The sequence below is a fragment of the Furipterus horrens genome, unplaced genomic scaffold, assembly GCF_987537825.1.
Source record: "Furipterus horrens unplaced genomic scaffold, mFurHor1.1.pri manual_scaffold_10, whole genome shotgun sequence".
Lineage (NCBI taxonomy): Eukaryota > Metazoa > Chordata > Mammalia > Chiroptera > Furipteridae > Furipterus > Furipterus horrens.
Genome location: NW_028327180.1, coordinates 36,040,145 through 36,052,599, shown reverse-complemented (window position 1 = coordinate 36,052,599; position 12,455 = coordinate 36,040,145). Strand labels below are relative to the sequence as shown.

The 12,455-nt window shown below is 38.7% G+C and overlaps 1 protein-coding gene across 3 annotated transcripts in view; it reads right to left on the bottom strand.

The window, feature by feature from the left end:
- The window catches only part of CCDC25 (coiled-coil domain containing 25), a 35,131-nt gene extending 23,169 nt beyond the window's left edge, over positions 1 to 11,962 (bottom strand). The window contains exons 1-3 of one of the 3 annotated variants that reach the window (XM_090289042.1): positions 11,878 to 11,962; positions 7,192 to 7,239; positions 2,548 to 2,587 (exon numbers count right to left, since the gene is read on the bottom strand). In XM_090289042.1, the coding sequence (XP_090145168.1) occupies positions 2,548 to 2,587; positions 7,192 to 7,239; positions 11,878 to 11,905 (116 nt within the window). In that variant the 5' untranslated portion in view covers positions 11,906 to 11,962. Of the gene's footprint in view, positions 1 to 2,547; positions 2,588 to 7,191; positions 7,240 to 11,877 lie in introns of those variants that run through there. The other 2 variants (XM_090289043.1, XM_090289044.1) reach the window with 2 other exon arrangements.
- Positions 11,963 to 12,455: the final 493 nt, after the last annotated feature.

Sequence of the window (12,455 nt, the reverse complement as noted above, 5' to 3'; positions counted from 1 at the left end):
CAGCCATTCTGATCTCCCTTGATAGAGTCTAGAGACCCTTGGGCTTTAGGGACAACTGAAAGAATCCAGCTGGGGCTGACAGGTGCTCAAAATGGAGGTAACCAGAATGCAGGTATTGTGAAGAAATGTCCAGTGGAGATCATTTTTAGACAGGCAGAGAGCCAGTCAATTAGAAAGTCAACAAATAGTTACTGAATACCTATGTGTCAGGTCCTATGCCAGGGACTCGGAATCCAGCAGTAAACAAAACAGACCATTGTCCTCATGAAGCTTTGAGTCTCGGGTCCTAAGAAGGCAGGCAGCACCCAATCCAGAAGCCCTCGGCAGCGCTACCTGTCCACCTGAGGTAAGAGAGTACCAAGCACTGTCTACCACAACATATCCACATTAAGAAGACGGGTCATTGTACTGGGACAGGGGCAGATAAAAAAAACTTTACAATTCCTCAGGTTTCTAGCGCCTCCTGGTTCCTGCTATGTGGACTTTAGAGAGGCAGGTAGGAAAGCATTTCCACTGGCGTCATGAATTAGCCCCTTCATATGGGGTAGGCTGTGGAGCAGGAGAGGAGGCGCCCTTCAGCAGTGCCTGCAGACAGGGCTGGGGATAGAAAAAATACGCAAACTGAGTCTAGGGGTAGCTTCAGTTAGCCTCCGTCATATTTTTCCAACTAAACGTTCAATGCTGTGCACCTTACTGAAAATCAATCAACTCCTCTAAAAAGCAGCCGCCTAAACTCTGTCCGGAATTAAGTGAAGGATCTGGGCCCACAATCGGAGAAAAGAGGTCTGGGGAGAGCCACAGCCATAGCTGGAGGGAAGACAGAAATGACCTGCAGCCAGAAGAGCAGCAGCCTAGAGGGATAGCAGTGATTTAGAACCATAGCTAGCGAGGGATGGGGGCAGCAACCCCCAGAGCAGATCTGTTCAGCCTTAGTTTCCTCATCTGAAAAGTGGGAATACTATCAGTACCTATTTCTCAGGGTTGTTGTGAAACTAAATGCATTAATGGAGGTAAACACTTAATGGTATTTGGCATACAGTTAAGTGCTCAATAAATGTTCACTATTACTTTCATTAAAGCAAGAGGATCCATGGGCTTATCTTCAGGGAGAGCATTTACTTGGTAGGGGTGTTAGGAGCTATGGAGACCATATCCCACTCCACAGGTAGAATTAGGCTCCAGGAGAGAGACATCACAAGGGTCAGAATGAGCAGTGGAAGGTGAAGACAAAAAGTCAGCAAACTGAGTCTGAGAGTGTGACAGGAAGGGAAAACAAAGTACCAGAGGGCCATGTATTACTGAGAGGTCCTGGGTCTGGGTGGCAGAAAGACCCATATGGTGTTCTAAGCAGTTAGAAAAAAGAATAGACTTCAACTAGAACAAAGGGGTTTTTTTTCGTTCATTTACTTTGTTGTTTTTTGGACTAAGTTTTGAGAACAGCACAATTATCTTCAAAATAGGCTAAGAAAGTGTGTATTATTTAAATTCTCACAAATTATTTTAGAAAGAGCGGGTAGGGACTGGATCAAGACAGGGCTAGACTCATGAGGGAGTTAAAAAGACAAAGGGAACCCAGTCTGTGTTTTCTTTAAAGCTTGATCTAGTCAGATGCTCTATATAATCCACCTACCTGGAAGCTTGTGTCTATTTCCTTCAATGCTTCTTGTGAAGCCTTCATGCATGCACTCAAGAAGAGTGGTCTGAACATGTAAGCGCAGTGGTCTCAGTAACTTACTGTGTTGGCCAAAAAGTCTGTTTAGTTTTTTACATAAAATAAAAGATTCACTTTTCATTTTGACTAATAACTTTATGGATCTGGATATTCTGAGTATGTCGGCTATCTCTCGCTATTGGCTTCTAGTGGGTAGAGGCCAGGGTGCTGCTAAACATCTTCCAATGCTAAGACAGCCCCAGAGCAAAGAATTATTTGGTCAAAATGTCAATAGTACCAAGAAACATTGCAAACCACTTTTGATACGTTCAATCAGTCACAGCACCTTCTCCATACACTACAGAAATCTTTTTACGTTTCAGTTGTGTTTTTACCTTTCTTTAAGTAATAAAGCATAATACACCAAATGTGTGGGGCATCTTCTCCCGTCTTCAATATTAAAATGACTGCACAAAAATTCACCAATTTTGATTTTCTTTTTTTAATGCATGCTGATATGATAGCTGTCACAATACAATCTAATAAAATTGTTTCAAATGAAGTTAAAGACAACTAAGCACTGCTAGAGCCACTGTATGGAAAGAACTAAATGAACTTTTTGGCCAATTCAATACTATGAGGAGACACACAGGAGACAAAAGAAAGCCTATGTTCTGGAGGCCTTCACAGGTCTGAGCTCTAACCCTAAGACATCACTTCCGGTTTAGGTGGTAATTATAAATGAAGAGAGCTGGCAGTCAGCTCTTTACCACTGAACACTCACAAAGAAAATACAAAGCATGAGTTCTAATTTTAATCACAGGAGTCAGGTGGTTGGCCAGGTCTAAGAAAGTAAATAATGGTCCACTGAAAGCAAAACCAAAATTGTTACTTACCAAATATCTTCAGGCCAGCCATACTTTATTAGATCCTCATCTACAGGGAGATAAAAGAGAACAAAGAAAAGGTAAAAACAAAACAAAACAAAACAAAACAAAATAAAACAAACAAAAAAAACTGTCAAAGGAAGATATGCTGGAGTTTATAGAGAGCAGGAAAGGGAAGAACTATCAATCCTGTCCACAACTTCTTTCCCTCCCTTAATGAAGAAAAGAGTAATTCAGAGAGGCTTTGGTGCTGGAAAATTCTGTAAAAATAGTTTTTACAATTAGACAATTGTAACTGTTATAATCTAAAGTTCAAACATATTTCTTTATAAAGATAATAAAACTGACAAATCAGAGCAGCTGATAAGTTAGATGATGTCTTAGAAAACTGATTCACTGTAATATTTATATGTTAAAATTGTTTTGCTAAAATTTTAAAACCAATGGATGACATATTATTCTTAAAAAAAAATTCTGAATTATAAAATTGAGGAAAACTAGGGAATAAAATAATCACCAGAAATATAAAAAAGAAAATAACAATTGTTTAAAATAAAGTAGAAGGGTGGAATGTAGGTATTGGAAAGGAATGGGTAGAGAACTGATGTTTTTTATTACAAGCATTCTGTTGAATTTTTAAATTTTTAAAAACTGATTTTAGAGAGAGTGGAAGGGAGAGAAAAACACTGATTTGTTGTTCCACTTACTTATGCATTCATTAGTTGATTCTTGTATGTACCCTGACCGGGGATTGAGCCCTCAACCTTGGCCTACCAGGTCAATGCTCTAACTAACTGAGCTCCCCGGCCAGGGCACTATTAGAATTTTTGAACTATGTATATTAAGTAAAAATAAAATAAGATTTAAAAAAAATTTTTGGAAACAATGACGACTTAATTCTATCATTTGGATAAACTCACTAATGTTGACATTTGGTTGTTTCCAATTATAAATGTTTCAATAAATATTTTTAAATAAATATGTCCATATTCCTTATTATTTCCTTAAGGTGTATTTCTAAAAGGTGAATATTCAACATTTATGTACATTTTAAAGGCTAATAACATGTATCACCACAGAAGGTTTACATCCATATATACAGGGTGGGGCAAAAGTAGGTTTACAGTTGTTTGTTTCAAAAATAATACAATTAATAAATAGTACAAGAACAAATTCTGTGTTTTGCCTACTCACAACTATAAACCTACTTTTGCCCCACCTTGTACTTCTAATAGCCATATGAATAATTAGTAACTAATTGTGTTTAATACAGAACCATTATTTGAAGTATTAGACACAAAGTTAAAAATTGTAAAAAAAATATGATTATTTAAAATGTACTCAAGAAAGTATAATCTAACTTAAATGGGGTATTTATTTCCCAGAAAAGCAAAAGGATGATAAACCTTGGATGAGGGTACTCTTAGCAACTGCAGACACCATGAGTTTCTGAGGGGCTTTCTATACTAGCTTAAGTGGGAAGCTGAGCAAATAGCAACAGGTAATCAGAAAAAGCAAAGGGAAATCTAAAAACCTCTTCCCCAGGCAATGTTTGGCACCCTGGTGACACCTGCTGACTAATAAAAGGAACACACCAGAAAGCTTTTTTTTTTTTTTTTTTTTAATTAAAAAGAAATTATATTTATTTATTTTTAGAGAGAGGAGAAGGGAGGGAGAAAGAGGGAGAGAAACATCAATGTGTGGTTGCCTTTCACGTGCCCCCAACTGGGGACCTGGCCCACATTCCAGGCATGTTCCCTGACTGGGAATCAAACCAGTGACCCTTTGGTTCAATCCACTGGGCCACACCAGCCAGGGCCAGAAAGCTTTTTAGTGAAAGTAAATAATTCAATTAAAAATTCGTTTATATTCCATCCAGCCCTTAGTCTGAAGTCATCAAAGCTATCAGAAGTAAGTGTGATGTGCTAGGAGCTCTAGAGGACAGGGCGATTTAAAAATGCCACAACTTCCTTACAGAGCAGGCTATGGAAGTCGGCGCCTCCAAATGACTCCAAGAGTTCTTGGGGGGAAAGTGTTCTTTCTATACATAGATTTTTTTCCTACATATATTTTAATGATAACAAAACACCCCTCCAGTGAACTCGATAGAATCTAGATTTATATATGTAGACATAAACTCTGTATCTAGATTTATATTTGCAGATCTACAAATTCTTCCAAGGGACATTTAAAGGATTACACACACACACACACACACACACACACACATTTTTAAAGAAAAACACGACAAAAAATAAAGAATTCCACAATCTAGCCCATCCTAATCTACTCCTCCACAAAGCATTCTCAGATTTCCCTAATCAAGTTTTCTCTTTGCCTCCTTCATTTCTACAGAATTTGCTATTAATATTAATGTATTCTGCTTTTAAAGCGAACTTTACTTTTTAAAGCAATTTGAGCTTCACAGCAACACTGACCCATACTGGGTTTAGCGTGTGCTTCCACCTGAATACTGTGAAAACTCAAGGCTAAACCTTCCTCTTTGGATACACACAGAAGCTGGCACAAACAGACGCAGCAGAGAGTAAACTATGATGGAAGGGATTTCACTGGCACAGCAACCAGAATCAAGGCAGCTCTTCCCTGTAGGAAACACACACAGCCCACTCCGCCGGCCCCCGCCCACACCGTGAGCTGCCTAGTGCAAAACCTGCACAACCTCACAGAGCAGCTCTGCTTTAGGTGCTCCTCAGTAACTGCGATCTTGGATTTGCACATTTGATGTGGAAGAAAGAAAAGCAGATGTGCTCAGGTTTGAATCCATATCTATTGTAGATATAACTATGGCTCTTATAACCGTGCCTTATTGTTCAATGTAATATAGGAAGGTAGCATCCCTTCCTTAGCTACATTCATCAGGAGAATGCTATGAGAAAAATACATATTACCTAAGACAATTTAAGGGCTACTAGAAGAAACAGAATATTGCAAACAGCTTCTCCATTAAGCCGCACCTAGAATCAATGTCATAAGTTCATTAAAAGGAAAAACTGTTTATAAATGAGTTACATTATTGTTTTTTTCTCTTGGCTAGGAGGTGATAGTCTTGCTTATACTGATTCTGCTTTATAGCAACCAGTGTTACAGCAAGGTTATAAACTGTTTATATAGATCGGAATTATAACTATATTTATATAACAATTATATCACATTATCATATATCATCTATGCCATATATTATATGCATATATAGTATTTTAAATATAAATATACATATACTAATTATATTAATTATGTCACCGCTCTTTGATATCTTTTAATTTGGGGCCTTATTTATTTTATTGATGTCAAATGTCTCGTACTGAACAATGTTACACTTGCCTCTTAAAGGATCAAGTTTAAACTGTTGTCAAACTGCACCTAGAACTGACATTGGGGGTTTTAGAAAAGGAGAAAAAACGCAATGCCTGGAAGTTAAAGGTGACTGCAGTATACCCACCACCTCTCAGACTACTGAGGCAGAGTCATCCAGCCCTGGCGTGTTCCCAGTGGAGGAAAGAGGCAGCTCTGAGCAGCTAAAGAAGCTCCGGTGATGGTAACTAGTACTTACTGAGTGCCCACTATGGCCCAGACACTTTACCCAGGCTCTTTCATTAGCCTTCACAACCCTGCAAGGTAAACACCATCCGTGATCTTCTTACATCTAAGAAGTCTGAGGTTCAAAGAGGTTATGTAACTATAGCTACTTTGCTAAAGAACTGGAATTTTAACCCAGACTAGCCTGATTTAGGAGCTGTCTTTTCCAAAATGTTACACTACTGCCATGAGATAAGCAGCTGTGTTTTCCAAGCTTGAAGAAGAGTAATTCTGGCATTCTCTCCAGCAGCCCTTACTGCTGTTCTTTTCTCCCTCCCCTCAGCGTCCCGCACTCTGAGGGCTGGTGCTGCCAACTCACCGCTCTCTTGATCAAGGAAGTTCAACTTCACTCTCATCTCTCTCCTCACTCCTTTCAGTCAAAAAGGTTACCCTCTCAGCAACGTTTTTATTTTTACATTTAGTTCAAATGCATTAGTGGGTCAAAAAATTAATTAAGCAGGCTGAGACTAGCTTTAAAAACATGAAATAAAACAGAAAATAGAGGGCATAGCAAATGACAGGGGTATTTTTGTTCTATTTATATGAATGTGTATACTGTTTAGTTATATGATTGTGTATACAGTATGAAATAATGTAATTCATTCTGAAAAGAATGGTCAACAAAGTTAGATAAAACCCATTTACACTTCATGACTTAAGTGTTCTTCAGCCTCAGAAAATTAATAAATATGTTTTCACCAATCTTAAATGTGGTGAAAATGTTCAGAAAATGATCTTTTCAGAGTCCAAATCAGATTATTTTTATTTGGCCTAAACTAGCAAAGGTTAACTTCTGATTCATATCAACCTAAATCAAATGATTCCACAAAACTTTCACAAAGAAAGTTTCTAATGAGCAACAGGAGGTCCAATTAGCTCAAATATTATGTTATCTGATATAACTAAATTCTAGGGAAGTTAATCCCCTGGAGTTCTTTATGATGAGTTAGTTAGTAGTAGTAAGCTGCAAATTCACATCCATCAAACCATAGGGGGAAAAGGCAATTAACACTTACCTTCTGGAAATTTCAAAATCAAATGCTTTTGAAAACTTACTTTCATATTTGTCCTTTCCCATGTAAATAGTGTAAGCAGATGAGTTAACTAAGACAAAACAAAAAAAAGTAGTTAGATAACTTCATCAGCAAAAGTGTTTCATGGGAAAAACAAGTGACAAATGCTTAGACTTGGGGTCAGCAAGAAAGCATGGCCCACAGGCCAAACCAAGTCCTGTTTTTGGACAGCCCCTGAGGTAGGAATGGTTTTTACATTTCAGCAGGTTGTTGAAAGCAAAAGGAGGAACAAGCTATAGGGATGTGGTTCACAAGTCTTAAATATTTACTACCTAGCCCAAACAGAAAAAGTTTATTGACTCTTATTAAAAAATAGCTACTTTACTACTTTCCTGGATAAAGTTCAATGCAATTCCAGTTCAGGCCCATACTTTTGCCTTCCGCAAAAGAATTTTCAAAAAAGAAAGAAAAAAAGAAGAAAAAAAAAAAAACTTCACCTCAATCATTTAAAAATAGGCTCCTACACTTAGCCAAGTTTTATTTTTTGTAATTTTATTTAGCCAATATGATATTATATTCCAGGTGTGCTACAAATTATAATGGGCTGCCTGTCCCATTCAGGAGAAACATGGCTCTGAACCCTGATTATACATTAGAATCCCCTAATTATGCACCAGCTCTGCCAAGACTAACCAAATCCTAATCTCTGGGGGACAGGCACTGGCGTTTTTCAAAAGATCTCCAAGTGATTCTAGTGTTAAGTCAGGGTTAGGAACCACCGTCCTAAATCAAACTGAACATTCTGGGTATGGCTTACCTTGGAATCGCATTTACTTTACTGACGTAGTGTGCTTTAACGTGTGCATGCTCCAAGAGTCAAACAAAATATTAAGTTTCTGAATTGAAATTCTAACTGGGTAATGGGTTTCCAAGCTCATCTATCAAACTTATTTGACACCATCTGAGTCTAAACTCCTGAATTAAGACACTGGGGTCTCAGTCCAGACAGACAGGTGCAAGGCTGGGCTGGGCTGTCTATTGGTTATCCCTCCAGAGCACAGAAGTACACACATGAGTGGAACTCTGAAGGCCAGGGAACAAGCACTCTTTCATTCTCAGTTCTAAAACTCAGGATTGCCTGTACTTTCAGTAATGAGACATTCCTTAAGTAATCAATTGTAGTTGCCTCTCTTGGGGAGGGAAACTCCTTATTCCTTCGATTAACAGTTATGACTATAGTCCGTAATTACCTGGAGGTAATTGAGAGAAATCTCAAAAGGAATGTTTCCATTGACTAGTTGACAGAAATACTTATCCATAATTGTGCATTATATTAGCCTGATAAGGTCTTAGCACAGCATATAACAAATGCCAAACGTGCAGGAATAACACTAAAAAGTGTTTCAGATTCTCTGTGCACAACCTGGCAATATTATATGTGTATACCCTTTTGATCCTATCATGTCACCGCTAGGAGTATATCCTACTAATTAAATACTCCACCAAGTAATGTTCTTTTCACAACCTAAACGCTAATTAAGACTGGTTAAACACATTATAGTATATCCATAAACAAAATGTCTTGTACCCATTAAAAAGAAAAGGCCACAGTATTCTTGTATATCTAGATACAGTAAGATTCAACTTGTAAAAAATAAGTGAATATGTAATTGAGTATGCATATACATGTTTACATATATATTTTTAATATATGCACCCATTTTCTTTATATGCATGGAAGGATATACACCTGTTAACAATATTTACCTTAGCTAGCTTGCTCGCAAAATATACAGATGGTTTTTGCAATCAGAACAGAAGTAATTTTTTAAATGATTAAAACAAAACAAAGCTGCCTTGGTGTACACCGTTACCTAACAGCTAAGAGTATGACAGACAATTATTTGGAGGCTGACTTACAAAATAAAGTGATTAAGAACATAACTGTTACAAACCTGAACTGAGAGGCATTCTACAAAATAATTCTTCAACTAAGTGTCATGAAAGACAAAGACTGAGCAAATGCTCTAGATTTGAGAGACTAAAGAGTCTCTTCTAATGATTTGTAATTTTCCTTTGTTAATACATTATTAGGACACTGATAAAAACTGAGTAAAAGCTTATTAGATAATAGTACTGTTGCAATGTTAATTTCCTAATTTCGATAATGAAGAATGTCTTTTAATAAGAGAATATACTTGATTTTAAGGAAAAAATATTTAAGTATTTAGGGGTAAATTGCAACTTACTAACAAAAAGTTTAGGAGAAAAATTGTGCGTGTATAGGGAGAGGGAGAGAGAGAAGGGGAGAGAGGGAGAAGAGTGAAAAAAGAGTGGAAAATTAAAATAAGGCAATTGTTAGAATTTGGGGAATCTAAGAGAATGATATAAAGGAAATCTTTTACTTTTCCTGTAACTTTTCTGAAAGACTGAAATTATGTCAAAATTAAAAATTAAAAAGAGCATGATTACTGAGCAAGTAGTCTCAATTAAACTCCTGTCCATGTTGAAAAGATAAAGAAAAAAATAAACTGAATTATTTTAGTACTTTTGTTATTCTCACCCAAACAATACAGTTGATTAGTATGGGAACTAGTTATCTTGAAAACAGATGATTGAGTCATGGCAACCAACCCAATTTTAGAGGCTGTGTGATAATTTCATAATTTAGAGAACAATTTATCCTACAACAGATGCTATTAAGAAGTAAGTACCTCTTAATGAACAAAGTGTAGGTAGGTATTTTTTGTGGGTCCATATAACAAATGGTCTTGAATTTGACATTGGAAATATAATAAAGCTAATGTTTCATTATGCCATTATGAGGAAACATGAAAGAATAGAATTGAACAGATTTTAGTCAAAGATACTAACTTTAAAATGAAAGGAAAGGCAAAAACCTTCTACTGAGATTTTTCTCCCCACTTAAAAAAAAAAGGTGTTAGGCTATAACCACTTGGCTCTAAAGTTTAGCTATCTACACAAAGTCATTAACTACAGATTCTGCATTTCAAGCTGTTTTCTATACCGGAATATGTAGTTTTACTACTATTTAACTGGCAAAGTTATAATGTTTTCCATTAACTTAGCAATTTGAAGAGATTTGCTGCACAAGGGCAGTTTTATTAGATTTAGAGGCTAAATATTTTTCCAACAGGAAGCAGTTCTGACATTATAATGGAAGCAAATGAGAAAAATATGATCCGCAAATCTGCAGAAGCACTGTTCCATTAAGGGCACCTGTTACATGTATGACTGGGACTCAGAGGATGTAGAATAGCTTTAAAGCAACTAACATAAAACACATTTAGTACTTATATGCCCTCCCTGTACTTTTTATTCCCTTTTGAGACCCTACAGATATCTATGTTGTTGGGGACTTTCATGAGAAGCTATAAATTGATGCTCAAGTTATCTTATGATGGAGCAAAAGAGAACAGAGGAAGTTTTGAAAATGCTATTAGGGTCCTAAAATGATTTTTCAGGTTAGTTTGATTTATGTTTCTAGTAATTTTAATATGAGTAAGACAAACCAAATTTACAGAGGCAGAGAAATATAAGCATATGGCACACTGTGGAAGTCTAAACTACTGAAGAAAAAAATGAAGTGTGACAGTGGGATTGAGTAGGAGGGGAGTGGCTCTGTGAGTTACAGCAACTTGGCCTCAACGCTCTCATCTCCAAAGAGAAAGTACCACCCTATTCAAAACCACACAAACAACATGGAGTTCACCTTTAACAAGTAAGCAAGACAACAGTAGTAGAATAGTGTCTTATGACTAAGTGAAAAAAAAAATTCATTTATTCATTTATTCAACAAGCAGCTATTATGAGCTAGGTAGGCACTATGTTAGGGAAACAAGATAAGGAGATCCTGTCCCTGTCTTCAAGGGGGTTTCCACTCTAGCTCAAGCAGACAAATGTTTAATACCATATCAAGCGCCATGCCAAAGGTTTACACAGCGTGTTAAGGGGGTCCCCAAAGAGATATCCTGGGTGGAAGCTAGGTCGGGAAAGGCATTTGAAAAAGATGAGCCAGAACTGTCTTAAGGGTGTAGCAGTTAACTGGGGGTTGATTCTAGCAGAGAACATAAGCAGAGAAACGAAGTCTACACACAGTATTTCCTGGAAACTAAAAGCACCTTTTCTTTGACTGCCAACGGCAAATCAGAAACATCATCATATCCCACTTTTCAAGATGTGGGACATGAAGTCTACCCAGTGAGTGGTTTTCATACCATTCTAAGGTCTTTTAATTTACGCTGTTGCATCCAGACACTACAACCCTTTCCTGGAAAGGTAAGGCATACTTCTCGTACGGCACACTTGTTGGCGGGTGTCTCCTTCGTTTATCAAAGTGCATAATTACCTGGCCACTGCCAGAATAAAGGCCACGGGTGGTGGGGGTGAAATGGTGTGAAAAAGCCCACGAACTGCCCAATTTCAGGAAACGACGGAAAGTCTTCCCGACTGAAGCGAGAGAACACTCCTGGCCGCAAAGCCCGCAACGGGGGCAGTCCCTCCGCGCCCCCTCCCCCGTGAGCCCCGACGAGGGGACACTCGGGACCACCGGGCCGAAGGAGGCAGAGAACTGAGAGCGCGGGGGAGGAGGAACCCAACGCGGAGGAGGCGCTTTAGGAAGAGGTCCAAGCTCCACGGCTGCCTGGAGGTCCCGGCTTCGGAAACGCACCGTGGAGCAGGGACCCCGGAGGCCGTAGCGCCCACTCACCGCTGCTGCTGGTGAAGTAGAACACCATGATCTTGGCGCCGGCGCAGCGACCCCAGCGTGGAGCAGCAGCACCCTACTCTCGCAGAGCGGGATACCGGACACGGAGAACGCCAGTTCCCTGGAACTCCTCGCGCACTTCCGGCGGCTGTTGGGTCGCGTCCTAACGCCGGCCCCTCGGTGCCATCTTTGATCCGGGCGAGGAGGCGGGCGAGGAGGAGGTGTTGGCGGGCAAGGGTATTTCAAGGCCTAGAGGTTGGGGCCAGGACAGCTGGTGGTTGGAAAACATGGGCGGGGAGGGGAGGGGAACACCAGCTTCGTTTTTTCTTTTTTATTGCATTTATTGGGGTACCATTGGTTTATAAAATTATATCATTTTCAGAGGTACAATTCTATAATGCATCATCTGTGTATTGTATTATGTGGTCACCAACACAGTAAGGTCTTCCATCGCCATTTATGCCCCCTCTACCCTCTTCTACCTCCCCCCACCTCCCTGGAAACTTCATCTTCTTAAAAGAAAAATGCCGTAGGTTGGAACCTTCACCCAGTGGGTGGTTAAATCCCTGAGGCTTATCTGT